This window comes from Esox lucius, chromosome 1, assembly GCF_011004845.1.
Source record: "Esox lucius isolate fEsoLuc1 chromosome 1, fEsoLuc1.pri, whole genome shotgun sequence".
NCBI classification, from domain to species: Eukaryota; Metazoa; Chordata; class Actinopteri; order Esociformes; family Esocidae; genus Esox; species Esox lucius.
Window position 1 is genome coordinate 4,347,893 of NC_047569.1, and position 23,822 is coordinate 4,371,714.

The 23,822-nt window shown below is 41.6% G+C and overlaps 1 protein-coding gene across 2 annotated transcripts in view; it reads left to right on the forward strand.

Moving 5' to 3' along the window:
- Window positions 1-20,211, forward strand: part of sgsm2 (small G protein signaling modulator 2) — a 119,251-nt gene extending 99,040 nt beyond the window's left edge. For both annotated transcript variants that reach the window (XM_020050664.3, XM_020050669.3), the window contains 12 exons: window positions 2,938-3,106; window positions 4,554-4,618; window positions 4,820-4,965; window positions 8,247-8,375; window positions 8,681-8,863; window positions 10,564-10,953; window positions 13,465-13,589; window positions 13,680-13,762; window positions 14,143-14,252; window positions 14,420-14,516; window positions 15,106-15,273; window positions 16,254-20,211. In XM_020050664.3, coding sequence (XP_019906223.2) covers window positions 2,938-3,106; window positions 4,554-4,618; window positions 4,820-4,965; window positions 8,247-8,375; window positions 8,681-8,863; window positions 10,564-10,953; window positions 13,465-13,589; window positions 13,680-13,762; window positions 14,143-14,252; window positions 14,420-14,516; window positions 15,106-15,273; window positions 16,254-16,342 — 1,754 coding nt within the window. In that variant the 3' untranslated portion in view covers window positions 16,343-20,211. The remainder of the gene's footprint in view (window positions 1-2,937; window positions 3,107-4,553; window positions 4,619-4,819; window positions 4,966-8,246; window positions 8,376-8,680; window positions 8,864-10,563; window positions 10,954-13,464; window positions 13,590-13,679; window positions 13,763-14,142; window positions 14,253-14,419; window positions 14,517-15,105; window positions 15,274-16,253) is intronic.
- Window positions 20,212-23,822: the final 3,611 nt, after the last annotated feature.

Consider the following 23,822-nt stretch of genomic DNA (forward strand, 5'->3'; position numbering starts at 1 on the left):
CTACTAGCCAAAAGCTTAGCTTACTACAAAAGTTAATTAATATACACTTAACACTGCACTGCTCATTAATGATAATGCATGAATGGGCATTCCAGTCAAGCTGTTTGTTTACATTAACTGTAGCTGCTAATCCACACTCACTAGTTAACTACATCCAAAATAAACCTATTTATTTGCTTGTTTCATCAATCTTAATGTTGTAGACATTCTTGCCCTAAGCGCGCCTGTTACGGACATCAGTCAGTAGTAGATTGTAATTTTTACAGGTTTCTGTAGGTGTCTTGGCAACCACAGGCAGGAGGCAGCTGGCAATAACAACGCTAATTATATGTCACTCTACATAAATGCGTCTTCTAAATGACTAAAATTTTCAAATCTATTGTTAGCTAGCACTAAAAGCTTCCACACCTCTTAGAATTCTGTCTACAGCAATGGTTATGTGCATACCGGCAAGAATGTGGTAAACATTTGCTTGAATGAAAGTGGATATAACATTTCATAATTATATTTGACCAAAAAAATACCAAGAATTGGTGCAGTATCATGGTCCTCTCCCATCCTCTCAAAGCACTGTTGGGCTTGGGATCTGGTGGGGAATGTAATGCTCAGCTCTTTTTGCACTCTTTGATTTGGCTGACTAAAATCTTTTTTTCAGTTACATTTCTGTTCCGGCTCTGTTCTCTTCATTTACGTTCACTGCAACATGCCTGACGACTTGCATGCGAGAGACGCAGCAACCAGCTTGATATTGTTAGAAAGAAAGCTTATTGTTTTTTCTAATTTTTGTAACCAAATATCCTCTGTCTGTATCTCTCTTTCTGTTTATGAGTTCTTTTTTCTTACAATTTTTTGCGTTTGTTTTGGTCCCTTCTTTGTTGGTACAGTCATTTCTTCTGCAATGCTGTTCACTGCAATTCTTCACTAACCCCCGTCGTTCCCTCGTCCCTTTCATTGTGATGGCTAGGTCCTGTGGGGTTCCGCAGTAGTAGAGACTTGGAAGGACAAATCTTGGGTTCCTACCCTTTCACACTTTGGTTCCTACTTGTTACAATATTGTTATGTTTGGTGCATAACTCCAGAACCTAAAATAAATTCCTGTTGAATTTTAAGCTCGCATAGCCCAAATAATGAACGTTTATATGGGGAGTCCAATGCTGGTCTCTGTTTCCAGCAGCGTTTTATGTTTGGTTATTCTTTATTGTTTAGATTTTTTGGGGGGGGGGTTCAACCAAAGAGAAGATTCTCATATTTATAACAGGTCCTCAGCTTCACCCTGAAGAATTAAGGTGAAGAGCATTTCTTTGATGTTGACGTTTATAATGGTTCTATCTTGATATTTATTTGGTATACTCTCAATTGGTGTCCGTTTTATTTAATTTTTTCTCTGTTCAGCGTTTGGCTTTTCTGTCGTCTGGTTCTGACTCTATGCTTCCTGCATGGCCTGATTTGCCCTTTGACTTGTCTTTATCTGCCCTGTTCTGCTCTTCTCCCTTTCTCCTTTCCCCCCTTTTTTCATTAGTCATTTGTGAAGCCGAACATTGTTTCCGGCCCTCCTCTCAAAATGGGCTTTCCAAGCACGTCTTCCCACCATTCTCTCTGCCTGGCCTAATCTCCCAGCATGGTGTCTGCTCCCTTCCTTGCTTCCAAAACTCGCCTTCCAAAATGTATTCTTCTTCAACTCCAACTTTTAGTTTATTTTTCTCTATATGATGTATTTTTATGTTGTCTGTCTAAATCTTGGATAGCCACATAAATAATGTAAATGTATGCATCATGCGTATATGCAAGCAATGTACAAAACATAAAAAATACTATTTGAAAAGGCCATTTGTTTTATAAAAACACATGTGAAATTGATAAAAAGAGAAATCTCTCTGTGCCTTAAATTATCTCACGGTTGAGCTGAAGGGCCTGTATTGCTAATGTTAAAATTAGTGTTTCTCTCTGAAAGGGATAGTAGAAGACTTTGAAAAAGAGTCAATTTCTCAATTTCTCCAGAGTCAGAGGAGCTACTGTACATACTGTATGGATAACATTTTATGTCTCTGCTTGCAGTTGAAAATTACGATCTAAAGTTTGCTCTAATTCCTGTAATTCTAGTTAGCAGTGCTTTGAGAAACCACATCTAGTATCCACTTAGCCATCTGACTCTGGGGAAGAAGATAAATGGCCAATAAAATAAATATTTAAATACATGAGGACTGTTATTAGCCAGACTAGAGGTCTCAGGAGAACACTGATATTTTATGCAGTAACTGAACTGATGAGACTTCATGGATGACTTAGCAGGTGGGTTTCATGTGTCTTTAGTCTCAGAGCACCGTAAGATCTATCTCTCCTCTATATTCATCTCCCACCTTTTTCTTTCCTTTTCCTTCCCTTCCCCTATCTATCTCTTCATCCCTATCTCTTCCCTATCTATCTCTTCATCTCTATCTTTTCTTTTCATCCCTATCTCTTCATCCCTATCTATCTCTTCATCCCTATCTCTTCCCTATCTATCTCTTCATCCCTATCTCTTCATCCCTATCTCTTCCCTATCTATCTCTTCATCCCTATCACTTCCCTATCTATCTCTTCATCCCTATCTCTTCATCCCTATCTCTTCATACCTATCTCTTCATCCCTATCTCTTCATCCCTATCTCTTCATCCCTATCTCTTCATCCCTATCTCTTCCCAATCTCTCTTCATCCTCTCACCACCCTTCTCTTGCCATTTTTGTCTTTTCATTCTTCTCTTTCCATCCCCATTTCACCCTTCTCTGTCTACCTTTTCATCTCTTATTCCATGCCTCTCTCCTTTTCTTCCCTTCTCTTTTCAACCCCCTGTCCATCCACCCATCCTTCACTCACTCACTCCCTTTTCAAATCCACCCCCTCCTCCATCCATCCATCCATCCTTCTCTTTCTCCTCTCTTTCCACATCCCTCCTTCAGATCACGGGGAGATGATGGATATACAGGGTGCTTATACAGGAAGCAGCCCATCGTCATGGCAGCAGGCGGCGGAATGCACCTGTATTGTGTCGTCATGTCAGTCTTGCTCCACAGGGGACATTAATGTCTCCTTGGATTACCCAGCGGGCTGCACCTGTATTCACGACCGGTGAGAACACTTCTGAATGAACGGGAACTAATTAAAGACCAATGAAACCATAACACACAGTATTTATGAATCTAACTGCAGTACCTCTCAAAAGTGAGTACACCCCTCATATTTTTGTAAATATTTGAGTATATCTTTTCATGTGACAACACTGAAGAAATGACACTTTGCTACAATGTAAAGTATTGAGTGTACAGCTTGTATAATGCCTAAACCGCTGGCAACAAAAGTTAGCCATTTTCCCTTACTGGTGTCATGTTACTCGTTAGTGTTACAAGGTCTCAGGTGTGAATGGGGAGCAGGTGTGTTAAATTTGGTGTCATCGCTCTCACACTCCCTCATACTGGTCACTGGAAGTTCAACATGGCACCTCATGGCAAAGAATTCTCTGAGGATCTGAAAAAAAGAATTGTTGCTCTACATAAAGATGGCCTAGGCTATAAGAAGATTGCCAAGACCCTGAAACTGAGCTGCAGCACAGTGGCCAAGACCATACAGCGGTTTAACAGGACAGGTTCCACTCAGAACAGGCCTCGCCATGGTCGACCAAAGAGGTTGATTGCACGTGCTCAGCGTCATATCCAGAGGTTGTCATTGGGAAATAGATGTATGAGTGCTGCCAGCATTGCTGCAGAGGTTGAAGTGGTGTGGGGTCAGTCTGTCAGTGCTCAGACCATACGCTGCACACTGCATCAACTTGGCCTGTATGGCTGTCGTCCTAGAAGAAAGGCTCTTCTAAAGATGATGCACATGAAAGCCTGCAAACAGTTTGCTGAAATCAAGCAGATTAAGGACATGGATTACTGGAACCATGTCCTGTGGTCTGATGAGACCAACCTAAACTTATTTAGCTACAGTTCATTGAGGGAACCATGAATGCCAACATGTACTGTGACATACTGAAGCAGAGCATGATCCCCTCCCTTCGGAGACTGGGCCGCAGGGCAGTATTCCAACATGATAATAACCCCAAACACACCTCCAAGACGACCACTGCCTTGCTAAAGAAGCTGAGGGTAAAGGTGATGGACTGACCAAGCATTTCTCCAGACCTAAACCCTATTGAGTATCTGTGGGGTATCCTCAAACATAAGGTGGAGGAGCGCAAGGTCTCTAACATCCACCAGCTCTGTGATGTCGTCATGGAGGAGTGGAAGAGGACTCCAGTGGCAACCTGTGAAGCTCTGGTGAACTCCATGCCCAAGAGGGTTAAGGCAGTACTGGAAAATGATGGTGGCCACACAAAGTATTGACACTTTGGGCCCAATTTGGACATTTTCACTTTGGGGTGTACTCACTTTTGTTGACAGCGGTTTAGACATTAGTGGCTGTGTGTTGTGTTATTTTGAGGGGACAGAAAATGTACATTGTTATACAAGCTGTACACTCACTGTTTTACTCACCTTTGTAAGATGCTGTACGTGTGGATATTTGCGTTGTGTTCCAGTATCCCTCTGAAGATGCTGTGTCAGAATATGAAGAGGCAGATTGTCTCCCGAGCCTTCTACGGATGTGAGTCTGCTCACTCGCTGTTAAAATTCCAATGTCAGACTAGTAAGGAACTCCCTCATCTAGCTATTAAGGGGTTGATGGGACACAAATTGAAAGGAAAATATAAAAGAGACACTAGTTTTCAAAACACAATTCTCAACTTCTTACTCCTCTCTATTTACATGCCCGGTCTCTGTTCTCCTCCCTCTTTATGCCCCCCAGGGCTGGCATACTGTCGACACCTGTCCACAGTGCGGACACACCTGTCAGCATTGGTCAACCACAACATCGTCCCCCCTGACAAACCCTGTGAGGCGTCTGGTGGTCTGAGCAAAGACATGTGGAGCAAGTACCAGAAAGACTGCAAGGTTATTGGCTTAGTGGTTCAATGGCTTTTTTAGCCATATATTTCACGGTTTTGCTTGTTTGATTGTTTTTATGACAGAGAAATTGTTTGTAATGACTTGTCAAACATAGTCGGGTAATGGCTGAAATGGTCTCAGTGTAAGAATTGAACATTCTCTGTGTGGAATGTTGCGTATAGGAACGCCAATGTTTAGTTGTGGATTTAACACTAAAATCATGTTGGTCATTTTGTATGAGGGCAGGCCAACCCCCGTGACCAGAGTCTGTTTTTCAGACCCAAAAGCTGCTGAAGGGAGTCGCTTTAAGTGGAATGACACCAGGAAATCCCTGCTGACGTAACTTCCCCCCTCCTCGTGTGAGGCTATACCACCCCCCTCCTCGTGTGAGGCTATACCACCCCCCTCCTCGTGTGAGGCTATACCACCCCCCTCCTCGTGTGAGGCTATACCACCCCCCTCCTCGTGTGAGGCTATACCACCCCCCTCCTCGTGTGAGGCTATACCACCCCCCTCCTCGTGTGAGGCTATACCACCCCCCTCCTCGTGTGAGGCGATACCACCCCCCTCCTCGTGTGAGGCTATACCACCCCCCTCCTCGTGTGAGGCTATACCACCCCCCTCCTCGTGTGAGGCTATACCACCCCCCTCCTCGTGTGAGGCTATACCTCCCCCCTCCTCGTGTGAGGCTATACCTCCCCCCTCCTCGTGTGAGGCTATACCTCCCAGTCAGCCAGCAGCACAGCCAAAGCTCAAACCTGCACTGGTGGAATAAGGCGACAATATTAATGCATAATTATTAAGGCAGTGTAGACAGTGCAGCTGACATTTTTAGAGATACCCTGAGGAGAGGATTTTGTGGGGGATTGCAAACCTCTTCATCTTATTATGTTAATTCATTTATGCAAATCCACCTGGTGTGTTAATAATCACAAAATATTACTAAATCGCTGAAAATTATGAAAAAAATTAATTCAGCGGCAGCTCCATGCATAATAGACATAAGCACTCCCCAGCCCACTAAAGGGCCCCGATTCCACATTTGTTTTAATGTTTATATTTGCTTACTTCAGCCAGGTTCATTACTTACTGAAAGGTGGAATTGTGAAATACGTCAGGGGCTATGATGTATTGGATTGTGCATCAATTGTTTTTCTCTTTTAATAGTTAGTCTTAACATCTAGCTAAACTTGACACAGTCATGCCAGAAGACTTAATGGTTGTGCAGAACACAGTCAGTAGACCTAACGTCCAGGGGAACCTTAGTGATTCCTCAGGAAATATTAACAATGTATACATGTGTAGAATTGTAAAGAAACAAACCAACAAAAAAATACAATGGAAATATAAATAGGTGTAAAACTGCAAAAACAACATAACTTAATAAATAATAGACATTTATGAAATATGTTATAGAATTGCCACATTCTCCCTTCCCCTCTTGGTAAATGGGTAGAATTACAATTACAGAACATCTGCTTTAACCTGTCATGTTAAAGGTTACTTTCTGTGATTAGTAAGCCGTTTTTAAAACTCACAGTTTAGGCGTGGTTATTACATGACATTCATATCTTCGCTATCTATAAGTAAAATCGCTATCTTACCACAGTTAACAATGAACTTCCAAAGCTAGTGGTTTCAAATTCTTTCAGCAGAAAGTGTACTCTGCGCGGGAATCTCCACTGAAGTGGATGACGTACTGGTTACAAAAGTATTAATATCAGGCACATATAGATGGCAATTTGTTAATAATGAGCAGGCAAACTTTAGTTACTGCACATATCATAGCATAATGCGTTAGCCAGTTGTCTTCCATCCTGTCAAGGTACGATACTAAAGCCACGTCTCCCTGTAGGACCATCATTTTCACTGATTTAATATATATATATATATATATATATAACACTTGTAGCTACCGATAACATGCTGGACAACGGAACTTGATCACTGAGCAATGTTTTTGCCAGATAATCTGTCAAATATTGTTGTTATGAAGCCGGTAATACCATGTTGTCGCATAATATAGGAGTCCAGCAAAAAAGATGCCACGTCGTTGCTAAGGAACCCTCCGTTTTCGATTACATTTTGAGCCTGTAAACTAACCCACAATTACTGATGCTCCAAATACTTAACTTGTCTAAAGAAGGACAGTTTTATTGCTTCTTTAATCAGCACAAAAGTTTTCTGCTGTGCTAACATTATTGCAAAAGGCTTTTCTAATGGTCAATTAGCCTTGTAAAATGATGAACTTTGATTAACAAACACAATGTGCCATTGGAACACAGGACTGATTTTTGTTTATAATGGGCCTCTGTATACCTATGTAGATACTCTATTAAAAATCAGCTGTTTTCAGCTACAGTAGTAATTTACAACATTAACAATGTCTACCCTGTATTTCTGATCAATTTAATGTTATTAAACTGAACAAAAAACTGCTTTTCTTTCGTAAATAAGAAACTCAGACGTATTAATGGTACTGTACTTTAAGGTCTAATCCTTTATTTTAAAATGTTTGCTGCAATCTGGGTGGCCGCTGAAACAAATTTAACTTAAGGCCCCCATAAGGATAGAGCCGATTCTGCCCGGATACAGTTTTCCTGTAAGCAAGTCAATATCTGATTATCTTTCAAAGTTGTAATATCCAACTGTAACATGCGTTTGAATTGCTCTATCAATTTAGACAACTGTTGCTACAGAAAAACTGCGAGGCGGTTGGCCAGGTGATAGGTGGTGGTAGTCATTTCAGGATCTGTCCTGTAGAGGGGAGCAGTGCCATGTAAGCACTGTACAGTAAACATGCTTTCACAGAAAAGTTTACAAAACTAATTTATGTTCATTCAATTAATGTATTCATCCCCCAACGACTGAATTATCAGATCAGACATCTCGTGTTGCCTAACCGGATTTACCCATTTCCGAAAACCCCTGGATTAGAGTGTCTGCTAAATGACTTAAATGTACATCTCCATCCCTCTTTATCTCTATTCTACTTCTAATGGGTGCTAGTGAATGGAACTAGCATAATAGATATGTAATAAAATATCTCCATCAGAATTAGATGAGAAAAGGTAATAATTTATCATTCAATGACATTAATGCGCCATTACTTATTCACACGCACGCACACTCCGTCTCTGGTTCTATCTTGGTCTCTCCCTATCATTTTGTCTTGGTAGTTGTCTTTCTCTTTCCATTTATCTCTTTATTTAACTATATTGTATGTTTTCTCCCTGCCCGGCCTCTGTCTTTCCCCAACCTCCACTCCCTGTATGTCGCCCGTGTAGAACTACAAAGAGTTGGAGTTGCTTCGACTGGTGTATTATGGAGGCGTGCAACATGAGATCAGGAAGGAGGTCTGGCCCTTTCTGCTAGGCCACTACAAGTTTGGCATGGGCAAGAAGGACATGAGCCAAGTAACTAACACACCACACAACTGGAAGTGTCTGTTTGACTGTTTCTCTGTACACCTGTCTGTCCGTCTGTCTGTCTGCCCTCTTGTCTGTTTGCTGGTCTGTCCATCTGCCTGTCTATATTTGTGTCTATATTTGTGCATTTCAGTGTCAGCTAGCATTGCAACATATTGTCACAACATGTTAAGAGTTCTTAACACCATTAACTATCTGGTGTACTTGCTTTCTATTTAGCTAGCCAAAGCTGGTCATTCTGGAAAAGAATGTGTGCCAGCTGGTTTAAATGTAAACATAATGTTTGTCTGTAGATTGACGAAAAGATCACCACACGCTACCAGCAGGTGATGAAGGAGTGGAAGGCCTGCGAGGTGATCGTCAAGCAGAGGGAGAAGGAGATGCAATCAGCCATCTTCGCTAAGCTGTCTTCAGGAAGCAGCATAGACAGCCACGTCCTCCGACTCATACACAGAGACTCCACCCTCAGCAATGAGGTGATTGGTGGAGTTTTATATTGTTTTTAATATAATATATACAGGTGCTGGTCAAAAAATTAGAATATCATCAAAAAGTTGATTTATTTCAGTAATTCCATTCAAAAAGTGAAACTTGTATAATGTATACATTCATTTAACAAAGACTGATATATTTCAAGAGTTTATTTCTTAACATTTTAATGAAAATCCCAAATTCAGTATCTCAGAAATTGTTTATTTTACTCAAGACCAATTTTAGAAATGTTGGCCAGCTGAAAAGTATGAACATGAAAAGTATGAACATGTACAGCACTCAATACTTAGTTGGGGCTCCTTTTGCCTGAATTACTGCAGCAATACGACGTGGCATGGAGTCGATCAGTCTGTGGCACTGCTCAGGTGTTATGAGAGCCCAGGTTGCTCTGATAGTGGCCTTCAGCTCTTCTGCATTGTTGGGTCTGGTGTATCGCATCTTCCTCTTCACAATACCCCATAGATTTTCTATAGGGTTAAGGTCAGGCGAGTTTGCTGGCTAATTAAGAACAGGGATAGCATGGTCCTTAAACCAGGTACTGGTAGCTTTGGCACTGTGTGCAGGTGCCAAGTCTTGTTGGAAAATCTGCATCTCCATAAAGTTGGTCAGCAGCAGGAAGCATGAAGTGCTCTAAAACTTCCTGGTAGATGGCTGTGTTGACCTTGGACCTCAGAAAACACAGTGGACCAACACCAGCAGATGACATGGCACCCCAAACCATCACAGACTGTGGAAACTGTACACTGGACTTCAAGCAACGTGGATTCTGTGCCTCTACTCTCTTCCTCCAGACTCTGGGACCTTGATTTCCAAAGGAAATGCAAAATTTACTTTAATCAGAGAACATTACTTTGGACCACTCAGCAGCAGTCCAGTCCTCTCCCAGACGAGACGCTTCTGACGCTGTGTCTTGTTCAAGAGTGGCTTGACACAAGGAATGCGACAGCTGAAACCCATGTCTTGCATACGTCTTTGCGTGGTGGTTCTTGAATCACTGACTCCAGCTGCAGTCCACTCTTTGTGAATCTCCCCCACATTTTTGAATGGGTTTTATTCACAATCCTCTCTAGGGTGCAGTTATCCCTATTGCTTGTACACTTTTTTCTACCACATCTTTTCCTTCCCTTTGCCTCTCTATTAATGTGCTTGGACAGAGAGCTCTGTGAACAGCCAGCCTCTTTAGCTATGACCTTTTGTGTCTTGCCCTCCTTGTGCAAGGTGTCAATGGTCGTCTTTTGGACGGCTGTCAAGTCAGCAGTCTTCCCTGTGATTGTGTTGCCTACAGAACTAGACTGAGAGACCGTTTAAAGGCCTTTGTTTTGGGTTAATTAGCTGATTAGAGTGTGGCACCAGGTGTCTTCAATATTGAACCTTTTCACAATATTTTAATTTTCTGAGATACTGAATTTGGGATTTTCATTAGATGTCAGATATAATCATCAAAATTAAAAGAAATAAACACTTGAAATATATCCGTCTGTGTGGAATGAATGTATACATTATACAAGTTTCACTTTTTGAATGGAATTACTGAAATAAATCAACTTTTTGATGATATTCTAATTTTATCACCAGCACCTGTAAAGTAATATAAGCAGCCATGCATGTGGCCGTCTGTTCAAACGTCTAAAACTTTCATCTTTAAAAAAAAGCTCCCCCCTTTGTCTCCCTTCTCCACCCTCAGGTGTTCATGTCAGTAGATGAACCTGATGCCGGGGGTCCAGACACTCCGGGGGGGGGGGGCACTCCCGGCCACTCCACAGTGGTCCCGCCTGCCTCTGGGGTGCTAGCGCCTGACGAGCGACCTCTAGTGGAGTTCGACTCCCCCGACTCCGGCCTCCCATCCTCCCGGAACTACTCTGTTGCCTCCGGACATTCCCAGATCCTCTCCTCTATCGAGGACGGACAAAGCATGGAAGAGGAAGTGGGGCCTGAGGACGAGGCTCAGATACGCACACCCTCCCAGGGGCGTGACGACTCGTTGAGTGAGGAGAAGCTATGCAGTCAGTTGGATAAGCTGATGACCAGCGGGAGTGAAACAGTGGAGGGGATGCCTTCACTGTCCTCTTACACGGTATTCATACGCACACTAGAAAACTCCAGGTAGGAGGCTTTCTCTCCTATCTTGTAGGTGATTTTTCAGTTAAGGTCGGTAATATCTTAGGATCCTCCCTAACCTGGTTGTTTAGATCCTAATTGTACACCAAATGAAAGAAAAAGATTAGGACCTCAGTGAGATGAGTTGTACTCACACTTGCAGATACACAGTGCGTACAAACCAAGCGTGCCGCACAAGCCCTGAAAAGTGAAGCCAAAACGTCTCGATCGCCCCCTGGTGAGTGGTCCCAGTATAGGTCATAAACCCCGCCCTCCCCATGTTATTCAATGGGACGCGAGACCAACTAAACAATTAAATTACCCTTCAATTATCTTTTTTCCGAAGCTGGTTTCTGTCATTTACTGTAGTTTGTATCACGCTAATGTAGTTTGTTTTTAAAACAAGTTGGTTTTTAGTTAGTTATTTAATGCTCTAAAAACGGTGGTGTGACGTCGTGATTCACAGCTTTGATTGACAGCTATCTGAGCCAAGGAGCCACTGAAGCGCCATCCTCCTTCGGAGGACTGAGGAGATTGGAGGTTTACATTTAATCTCTAAATTTCTATAATGGATATAATTTCACACGGACATAATGGGTTGTTCTGCAGTACATTATGCTAACCGATCTGGCATTTCCAATCGATCTTTGAATTTTTTTCGGTAAGTTAAATTTATAAGCTATTTAATTAGTAAATAAATGTAATGGGCTAGCTAACGTTAGCTAAAAGACAACAAGCCTCGTTAATAGCTAGCAGGTGATCGTTAGCTAGAAGTTACCAATTATTTTATTCTAAATTAAGGTTAAACATGATGTAAGTTAGGCTATAACATATCGTCTAGGTTTAACAAGCAAAGGTTGTACTGTACTTGGACTTGCGATTGATTACGGTATGCGCATTCTGCGAGGGAGAGTGAGGGCGGGGCACAGGGGTGGGGCCGTTGATTTCGCGGCTTTACGGCTTTACTTCCTGCTCGCTACTGCGCATAACTACTGCGCAGAACTGGTCCCAAGATCGCTATCTGCGCAGACGCAAGTCCAAGATGTCAGCGCCGTATCGGGACACTGGCGGCTTCATTTTTCACCAATGGAAAAGAGCGAAAGGGCGTCGTCCATTTTATATACAGTCTATGGTACAAACACACACACACACGTACAATAGTATTGAGCTCTCTAAAATCCAAAGCCTGATGGTTTTCTGTTCTACCGCATCAATAATTGCTCCCACCTGGTGTCCCAAAATAACAAAGTCGACCTGGCCTTGAGGTCAACAGTTTAGTTTGAGAGCACTGTTGCAATGTATCCAAACTCAAATCTTTTAGAAACCCCTATGGCCCTTTTTCCACCAAATCACCTGACAGCTAATTTGAGGACTAATGATAAGTTGTCAGGGTAAATCAGATGTGCTTGTCTGGGGTTACAGCAAAAAATATGTGTTGTGTACTCTGGGACTGACAATGGGAAACCACTCACTAGCATAGTGCTTCTCAAACCTCAACTCGGGGACCGGCAACAGGTCCATGTATTTGTTCTCCAAGCTAGCCTTTCAACAGGTCCATGTATTTGTTCTCCAAGCTAGCCTTTCAACAGGTCCATGTATTTGTTCTCCAAGCTAGCCTTTCAACAGGTCCATGTATTTGTTCTCCAAGCTAGCCTTTCAACAGGTCCATGTATTTGTTCTCCAAGCTAGCCTTTCAACAGGTCCATGTATTTGTTCTCCAAGCTAGCCTTTCAACAGGTCCATGTGTTTGTTCTCCAAGCTAACCTTTCAACAGGTGAGACAGGTGACCTGGTTCAGATTGTTGTGAAACATCTGGACCTCCCAGAGGGAGCTTTGGGAACAACATGACCAGCAGATAAACACTTATCAATTTCAGATGTTAATTTTGGGATTGTAACTAGATTTCTTTTAATGAAAAAACTAACTATGTAATGTTTAAATGGTCACCTTTCATACATGAGCATATAATATACATATGAAATGAGATTTTAGCAATATAATGAGATCTATTGAGGGATTCTACCCAGCATTTTGGAACCATCTTTAAGACGGCCATTGAAGATGCATTCCAGGATGTTTGGCAACTTGTTATAAAACTGCTGCTTTCGGGACAAAACGAATACCAGAAAATGGTGCATTACTGTATGTCCATCAATACAGTATCTGTTTACATGTGCCTCATGTCCTCAAAAACATACTTTCAGACTTGGAATCAATCATTCAAAGATATGTCTTTTCGTCTCTCTCCTTCCCAGAGCTGGGGAAAACCATGGCATGCTTAGTTTGATTCAGATCTGGTGTTTGATTTGGCCAGTCAGAGTCTGCACACTAACAACTGTCCTGAGCATACACTAACACTACAAACATACCTGCAAAAAACAATCAGCTACAAAGCCAATTGTGCTTTGGACACCAAGAAATTTGGTGAGAATATATTTGTTTAACTGAATGAATTGGTGAGGTTGTTCCCTCTCTCTGTGCTGTGTAGATTGAATTGTTGGATACAGTGGCTCTGAATCTCCATCGGATAGACAAGGATGTCCAGCGTTGCGATCGTAACTACTACTACTTTACCACCGAAAACCTGGAGAAACTACGCAACATCATGTGCAGGTAAACACACACGCACACATGTACAAGCACACAACTGTAGCCCGCATTTCCCTCCTGTGTCTCGTCATTGCTGTATTTCTACTTTCCTAGCTATGTGTGGGAGCATCTGGAAGTTGGTTATGTCCAGGGCATGTGCGACCTCCTGGCTCCTCTCATGGTCATCCTGGATGACGGTAAGACATTTGTCTCAGTCACGTAAGGCTTACTTCCTAAATTCCACGGTATGCCCTAGTATAGTGCATTGCGACCAATTCACAAAATAGGAAATATAGTGTAATTTAGGACTCAAACCAGTAGCTGTTAGCTACAGTTGCTGTAAATTGTTGGCTAGCTGTAACCTAGCAGTAAAACTATTAGCAATTATACCCATTTGCAATGAACTTTTAGCGATTAGCCTGTTGCAATTATCCGCATATGCAATTATCACCATTTGAAATGAGCTTTTAGCAATTAGCCCTTAGCCTTATCACACAGTTGGCTGTAACAGACAGACCAAACAACAGCCTGACTCAGAGCATTTGGTGTCATCTCACTCTTCTTTCCTCTCTTTTAGAGTGTTTGGCGTACAGCTGCTTCACCCAACTAATGAAGAGGATGAGCCAGAACTTCCCTAACGGCGGAGCCATGGACACACACTTTGCCAACATGAGGTCCCTCATTCAGGTATGTGTGTTTTAATCAACCAACCTACCAAAATTAATTTTCTGAAGCCCTTTTTACTTCTGCAGGTGTCTCAATGTACTTATAAAGACACCCAGCTTAAAACCCATTTAATGACCATAACTTGACCCCTGAACTCTAGTTTGGTTTCTGTTTGATGATGTCATTAGATCCTGGACTCTGAGTTGTTTGAGTTAATGCACCAAAATGGAGACTACACCCACTTTTACTTCTGTTACCGATGGTTCCTGCTGGACTTCAAAAGAGGTACGCTTTGTTGCTGAATCTCTACCAAACTTGAATCCTAAATGGAACCAAATGTCCTGATATAATGCACTTTTGACCAGGGGTCAGATTATTGTATTTATTTTTGTATTATTTTCTCTATCACTATATCTGTATTACTCTATTACCAGTACATTTAAAAAATATATATTTGTCTTGGGATGTTAGCGATCTAAGCCACTGCTTTTCACTTTTACTTTCTTCAACATCTGATCTAATGAGAACACAGGAAGTCACTGCCTTGCAGTTAACGGCATCATTGTGTTCTAATTCCTTTTGCAAATGAGCAGGGCCCCATTGAGGGCGGTGCAATTGGACAGTACCATCTGGGTTGGGGGGGGTAGTAATCAAATATGGTTGCCTTGCCTTGTCAAGCTTTAGCATTTTGTGGCGGCTTGGGCAACTGTGAGTTTAATCGAGTCCATAGAGCGTGTTACTTCCGTGAAATTGGGAAGAAAATCTGTGTAAAATGAAAAAAGTGGTAATTATAAAAAGGGGTATTCCCCACTTTTAAGAGTGAACAGGACTCATCTGACATGTTTCCTCAATTGTGTGTGCTTCAATCTTCCAGAGCTGCTCTATGAGGATGTGTTTTCGGTGTGGGAGGTGATCTGGGTGGCTCCACGTATTTCCTCAAAGCATTTTGTCCTGTTCCTGGCTCTGGCCCTGGTGGAGGTGTACAGAGAGATCATCCGAGATAACAACATGGATTTCACAGATATCATCAAATTCTTCAACGGTGAGGAGTTGAAAGAGGTTGACTCCCAAACATCAAACATATGGCTTGTGGGCTGGATTTGGTCCCCAAGGGGATCCAATTCGCACTGTGGGTGATTTGATAAAGAAATAAATAATATACCTTAAAATTACTCCGCAAGGCGAAGCTCTCGATTTACCGGTCAATCTACGTTCCTACTCTCACCTATGGTCATGAGCTTTGGGTCATGACCGAAAGGACAAGATCCCGGATACAGGCGGCCGAAATGAGCTTTCTCCGTAGGGTGGCTGGGCGATCCCTTAGAGATAGGGTGAGAAGCTCGGTCACCCGGGAGGAGCTCAGAGTAGAGCCGCTGCTCCTCCACATCGAGAGGGGTCAGCTGAGGGGTCAGCTGAGGTGGTCACCCTCCCCTTCCTGGGAGGGTGTTCCGGTCCCGTCCCACCGGGAGGAGACCCCGGGGAAGACCTAGGACACGCTGGAGGGACTATGTCTCCCGGCTGGCCTGGGAACGCCTCGGTGTCCCCCCGGAAGAGCTGGAGGAAGTGTCTGGGGAGAGGGAAGTCTGGGCATCCCTGCTTAGACTGCTGCCCCCGCGACCCGGCCCCGGATAAGCGGAAGAAGAAGATGATGATGATGATGATGACCTTAAAATTACAATAATCAGAATGGTGTAGAAAGTAAAATAGACCTAAACTTCTAAAGTGTTTTGACACTGTCCAGCTTATTTTTACCATAAATGCCAGACAGGGAGCATCAACAATTCTGAATGGGGAGAGGACTCAATTTTTGCTAATTTGGAAGGCAATATATCAGTGTGTCCCATTCCTGGACCTTGTCAAAGGCCTACTGCGGACCACTGCACAATGTATTCGGCACCCCGAGAATAGGTTTTACCAGTTCAAAAATGTGGCAAAATGTGTTTTAGTAGGGTAGGACAGAGCAGAAAGGAATAGTGCTCATTACAGATTGAGTATGTGTGTGTGTGTCTGTGTGTTTAACAGAGATGGCTGAGCGCCATGACGTGCAGCACATCCTTCAGATCGCCAGAGAGTTAGTGCACAAGGTCCAGTCTCTCATCGAGAACAAGTGATACAACAGAGGAGGAGGGCCAGAGAGGAAGAAGATGAGATTAACGGAGAGGGGGAGGAGCCAGAGAGGAAGAAGATGATATAAACAGAGGGGGAAGAGCCAGAGAGGAAGAAGAGATAAACAGAGGGTGAGGAGCCAGACAAGGAAGAAGATGAGATTAACATAGAGGGGGAGGAGCCAGAGAGGAAGAAGACAAGATTAACGGAGAGGGGGAGGAGCCAGAGAACATCCTTGCAACCCCTCTTATTCCACACACCTGTCATCGTCCACTGGCATAACTTCTCTATCTCACCCTTCTTCACGCATCCCCACCTTGGGGAAAAGACTGGGACATGTGGCCTCCAGTCGGACTGGCGAAGGCTCCATGTGACCAACCTAGCCTGGGTGGAGAGGGACGCTGGACTGGATAGAGGTCAAGGAGAAGGCTTAATAGTTCCAATGCCGGTCTGGTTCTGACACTGGTTCCCGGTCCAAGGATTTAGTCTTTAGCCGCTTTTCAGAACAAGACAGCCGACAATGTGCCTTCTAAAGACCCATCTCCCCCATTTGTGGAGAGGGCATTCATTCGATTCGCTCAATTGCATATTATCCAAAAAGGGCACATTCTTGGCTGTTTAGTTTGGTTTTCAATAGTCTTGGCTTGAATCCCCCGGTCCAAATCTATGTCCGGATACTGGTCTAGGTCTCACTCTAGTCTAGATGTTGTTTACAAGCAACCAGTACCACAGGCACTGGTTGTTGTCTGACGTTTGGAGTTGTCTGCATGCTTGTTACATTGATCCCACTGTGACTGCCTGCCCGCTGTACCTTATGAATCCTCCACTGTGCACGTGCAAATGGCATGCACTCACCCATACACACCGACCAAACAAGTGCACCATTGTTAGTCCAGAACTCATGCACTTGCCCTCAGAGACTCAAGTATTTGAGTCCAATCAGTAAGATTGAGATTCCTTTGAGAGTCAAATTGGTGGATTGGCTAAAAGCACATGCTTTATGAATGCTGCTTTATCAAGTGTGACTTCACTTTTAAGCGACACAACATTGGGAATGAATTACCAAGTAATTAGCACAGAGACTTGAGTGTGGTTTAATTGAGTATATATAACCAGTGTGCACAGTGCACTGCCATTAGAGGCCTCTTGAGGTCACTAGCGCACATAGTCTATTATGGATTTCCCATTAGCGGTATTACAAAGAAGATTAGTACTAACTCAGCCACGAAGAAGAAGCCTTTATTCAGTGACCAAATGGACTGTGCCAACTTTCTGACCTTTTCGTAATGTATTTATACAACTATAAAGGCATTTGTCTTCTTCTGTCTTCTGCTACCTTCTTCTTAATTCTTAACAATCTTAAGTTCCCACTAGATTGTTCCTTTATAAACTTTCTTTATAGTTCTTAAATGTATTTATTTTTATTGATTCTTCAGATGTTGCCTTTCGAATATACTAATACACTGTACGTCCACAACCCGATCCACTTTGTTGCACTTTTTTGTGAGTTTTTCCCTGGTTGGTACTGTAGCTGTGAAGCCCCACTACTTCCCCAGATCAGGGTGCTCTTTAGTGGGGTGGAGGTGCAACCCAGTTCTCCTTTCGGGATGGATGTCGCTGACTGACAGATAGGTAGTCTTTTATTTTCTCTTTCAAAATTAAATCCTAGGTTGAGTACCCAAAATTAAAATTGTCCAATTATAATAATAGAAAACATTGTTATCTATTAGTTGTTTGTATATGTGGGGAGAGGGGGTGTATTCTGACACTTTACTGAGACTATGAAATGACAGAGGGGATACACAGGTGGAAAGGATGGACTGGGAAGTGGAAGACCATCAGTGTGGAGAGGAATTATACAGTAATGTGAAAAGGTGTTTGGAATTAGTTTTTAACATAATTGGAAACATGGACATGTTGTCTTCACCTCAACACTATTGATGACCAACACTATAGAAGTGACCAAATATATAACAATCAGAAAAATTCTGAATAAAAAAAATCATGTATGCAGTTTCAATGGTGCAGGATAAAAATTATAACCCAAGCTTCAATTGCTAGTGTTGTACCCTTTGGTTGAAACTTCATGGAGCTGTTTCTTGTAACTGTCCACTTTCAGTGCTGCTTGAACTGTGTCATGTTCGAGAGCTTCAGGTCCTGTCAAAGCATTTCAATAGGATAAAAGATACAATGCTTTTTTTCTTTTATAGAGCCACTCTGTTGTTGCTTTGCTTGTGTGTTTTGGATCATCGGCCTGTTGCAACATCATTGTTCAGTTCAACTTCAGTTTTTTTTTTTTTTTACAGAAGGCCTCACATTCTCCTCAATAATTCTTTGGTGCTATATGGAATTCCTGATTGACTCATTGATGGCAAGTCGGTAGAGTGCTGAAGAAGCAAAGCAGTCCCACCCAAATTGCTACCGCCACCATGGTTTATGGTTGGTATGAGGTTCTTCTGTTCAAAGGCAATGTTTTGTATTTGTCAAAACTTGGATCTGGCATAGCGCCTGAACAACTCCACCTTTAACTCATCTTTCCAGAGCACATCATTCCAGTAGATTTGTTCTTTACCTGGGTGATGTCTGGCAAATGTCAGACATATCTTGATATTACTTTTTGAGAGCAGAGGCTTCTTGTTGACCTCTATGTAGGCCAAGTTTGTGCAGTCTCTTTCTGACAGTTGACTCATGCATTTCAACATTGATTTTGGCAAGAGAGGCCTGTAGATGCCCTGATGTTATGTTGGGGTTTGTAGTGACTCCTATGAGAATCTTTCCATCAGCTCATGCCCTGAATTTGGTGGGATGCCCTTGGATGAAGTACAGTAGGTATTTTGATCTTGGCCAAGTAATCACAGCATTAAGACCAAACCACAAGAAGTTTCTAATCTTTATGGACCATACCAAGTTACACTACCAAGTTCCTTTGCACCTGTTTTGGTATAAGGAATTTCTGTTGATGTTAAATGCCTAAATGGTTTCAATTAGATTGTTTATGTAATCTGCTAAATTGGTATACCTTTATTAGTGAATGAGGTTGGAATTTAGCTCATATACATGTGTCCAATTATGTAAAAAAAATCTATGTATAAATTTCTTCCCATTGCATTCCCCTTCCAAATTTGGGAATTTGCGACTACCACTATGCCATATCACAACAGATCCACAGCAGGTGCTGTAGAATCAAAAATCTAGATTTGTCTCCTTATATACTTTTCACCAAGCCCTTTCATGCAGTTTTAGAACTTCATATGTGGTAATTAATGATCGAAACAGGTTTCCCTTGTTTTACTGTTCAGGGGTGAGCAGTGTTACATGGCTCAATTCAAATGGAATGACAGCCTGTGCTGTCCGTCATCCACGTAGCAGCAACGTTTTTTGCACTTGGTTTTCAGCGTACATGACATACTCTTTATTTATTTTTTTGCTGTGTAAGAAATTCAAAGTGGCAATGATACAAATAATGAGACACAAATGTGCAACCTCACACAAGCCACTAGACTACTTTCTTTTGTGCATTGGTTTACTCTGTTTACCTGAACATGTCATGTTGATGACACGTGGCACGTCAGCACATTCTACATGAGATAGTCCAGAATGTCCACCGTTGGCCAGAAATACTGAAATGCTTCTTTGAGAGAGAAATATCTAGGATTGCTTCTCTATGTGGAAACCAAATGTCCACCAAATCCAGTATGAAATGTTCTTAACCTGGCTCCCCAAACCTGTCTTTAAAACCTGTGCTATAAATTTCAGTTTATGTTGACCAGGTTAAACGGGCAAAAAGTTAGGGCACTGCATTAAATGCAAATAAAAACAAAATACAATAATGTGCAAATAATTTATCCCTGTATTAATTTTTTACAAAGACAACATATCAAATGTTGAAACCGAGAAATGTTATTGTTTTTGGGAAAAAACATGCCCATTTTGAATTTGATGCCAGCAACACATTTCAAAAGAGTTGGGACAGGGAAATGTTTACCACTGTGATGCATTACCTCTTCTTTTTATGTAAGACTTTGGGAATTGAGTAGACCAATTGCTGTAGTTTGAAATGTATTCCCATTATTGCTCGATATTAGAATTCAGCTGCTAAACAGTTCAGGTTCTCCTTGTCATATTCTTTATTTCATATTGTTTTCAATGTATAACAGGTCTGGACTGCAGGCAGGACAATTTAGCACCTGTTCTCTTACTATGAAGCCATGCAGAATGTAGTTTGGTGAAATAAGCAAGGCCTTCCCTGAAAAAGACATCTGGATGGCAGCATATGTAGCTCCAAAACCTGAATATATTGTTCAGCATTAATGGTGCCTTCACAGACGTGCAAGTTACCCATGCCATGTGCACTAATGCAACCCCATACCATCATGGATGCTGGCTTTTGAACTGTGCGCAGATAAGAAGCTCCTCTTTAGCCAGGAGGATGCGGCGTCCATGATTCCCAAACATTTTGATTTGTCATATCACAGGCAGGTTTCCACTTCGCCTCAGTCCATCTTTAATGTGCTCTGGGATTTCTGGATCTTTATATATGGTTTCTTTTCATGGTAGAGTTTTAACTTGCATTTGTGGATGCAGCGACATGCTGTTTTCACAGACAATGGTTTTCGGAAGTGTTCCTAAGCCCATGCACTGATTTCCACACAGAATCCTCTATGTAATGCAGTGCCGCCTGAGGGCTCAAAGATCATGGCCATCCAATATTGGTTTTCAGCCTTGTCCCTTAAATAAAGAGATTTTTTGGGACTTAATGATTATTTTAATGATCTTATGTACCGTGGTTGATGAGATTCATAAACTCTTTGCATCTTCTCTGGGATGCTCTTTTTATATCCAATCATGTTACTGACCTGTTGCCAATTAACCTAATTACTTGTGAGATGTTCCACCAGATTTATTTTTAGCATTACACAACTTTTCCATTCTATTGTTGGCCCTTTCCCAGCATTTGTGGTACATGTTGCTGGCATCAAATTCAAAGTGTGCGTACATATTTCAACAAACAACATTTCTCAGTTTCAACATTTGATATGTACTAAGTACTGATTGTACTATTTTCTATAGCAGTGTTTTTCAACCCTGCTCTTGGGTGTCCCGCTGCATGTTTTAGATCTCTCCCTGCTGTCACACCTGATTCAAATGATCAGTTCATTATCAAGTCCTTAATGAGCTACATCAGGTATGTTAGGGCAGGGAGAGATATAAAACATGCAGAGCAGGGTGCCTCCATGAGCAGGGTTGAAAAACGTAGTCCTTTTGAATATAGGGCTTAAATGATTTGCACATCATTGCACTCTGTTTTTCCTTACATTTTACACAGCATCACTTTTTTGGAAACAGGGTTGCATATTGGTAACATATTTCAACGTGATTTAGATGGCACTATGATTCCCCTTCACTGCTTGTTTTTTTTAAACTACAGAAGTGAAGTGAAACAGATTTTTTGCAACCAGGAAAGGACAGAGGGATTTCACCTGCCATGAATTGATGTGCTTGAGGAAAGATCTCTTAGTGACACTTTTGGAGGAGAGGGAAGGTGCTGCTTTTCCACTCAACATTGGAAATAGAAAGTCTGCATATAGGTTGCACTCTTGTATGGACCCCAAACCGGTGCTTGACTTGGGCTGGAACAGTCGGTGTTCCAGAATGCTATTTTAGGCTCCTGTTTTAGGCAAAAGAGCCGTCTGGGATGTCTAGGATATGCTACTTCAACGGAACAAGCCTTATTAACACATACATTTTAATGAACATAGCCTAATGTGCGATTTGTCAGTTCCTCCACCTGTTTTACCCCAAGTCAAGTGCTGCCCCAAAATATGTCTAGGTAGAAAATATTGTGGAACACTGTTATTCCACTATTACTGCAAACATTTAATGGGGGTACGATCATAATCCTAGTATAGAAAGCATACGTCAATCTGTACATCTGAAGCAATCTTTTGAATTATAAGGACATCAATACCTTTATCAGAGTTCAAACGGGTCTGTTTAAACTGCGCATATGCTATCACCAGCAGCGCAAGACTATTCATTTACATGAGTGAAGTGTATGTGAAAGTATGCCTTTTAGAAAGCGATTTTTCACCTATACATCCAAACTGAATCAAATGGACTTCCCAAAATAATATGGTCACTGTGGTAGACCATTTTTTTCCTTTTCATCTTTTTTTCTTCATTTAAACAAGGTTAGGGAAAATGTTCTTCTTGAAAAGCATGTATGAATTTTAACCTAACTATTTATACTTATCTGAGTATTCTAAAAAATAATTGTGTGCATGCAAAAAACCCAATGAGGCAAGATTTTCAGAGCTGTCTACTTATGCTTTAATGATAACCAAGTGGGAAGGTGGTATATCATCACTTACAACTGGAAATAATTTTAATGACCATTCAATTGGTAGCTACGACTGAGAATTTTTTTGTCAACATAACTGCCCATCATACCTGACACTAGATATGAAAGAAATTACTATAATTACCGCAGTTACAGTAAATGCATAAAATGTATAATAAAAGCAATCTATTGACATGTTTTTACGCAGCTTGTTGACCGTTAATGTTTCTCAAGTTAAACGCATGTTACTTAAACTGGTAATTGCCGCCTCCACACTTGGTTATAAACATATCTGCATTGGATTTGTCAGATTTCTCAATCAGGTGGTCTAATGGCATTGTCCGCAATAGGTGCAGGAAGCTTGTGGTTTTGGACGGCTATAACGCATTTCCACTTCTGCAATGGCCAAAATAACCGCCACCCGGCTGTCGGCTGAAGTGGGTCTGATTGAATCGAGCCTTTACGCTGCTAAAACTAGCAAATTCAGTGTTTGAGGCCCTTAGGAGTGCTAGCTATTTTCTTCCAATCAGGACTGTGTACCAAAGCCTCAAAACAGCACTCTCTGTGGCATGACAACGATGATAACGTGCAATTTCATACTGTATCTCCAAGACTGTTTAATAGGTGTGGAAAAATATTTTTTTAAATTGCGCTGTTTAATTCTACATTATAACTACTGTGCATTTTCTGTTGTTTGAGAATCTGTGCATCTCAAGTCAATACTTATGTAAATAAATATCATAAAAACTGAAAAAGCCCACTTTCTATGAGGATGGTATGAGGATAAAAAGTATTTTAGAGTATATTTTTTATGTTGGTTTTAGAGGAGAGTGTATTTGAGAATGCCGATTGCTGTGTATAAGTGAATGTGTGGAGCCTTGTTACACTTTGCTGACTGTTATGTGTTTTTCTCTAAATGTTATGCACTGATGTTAAAAAAAAAAAAAAAAAAAATCTATTTCTTTTCTTTTGAAAAGCCAACATTTGGCTTGCAGAGTATGTATTGTATGTTAAAGGATGTAATTGCCTTGAATGTAATGTATTACTATAAAGGTTGTTCCATATTATTAAACCATTTTAATAACGAGATGTGGCGATTTCTCCAACTCTTTAAGAACATTCAGGTTGTGGCTTAAATGGTGCCT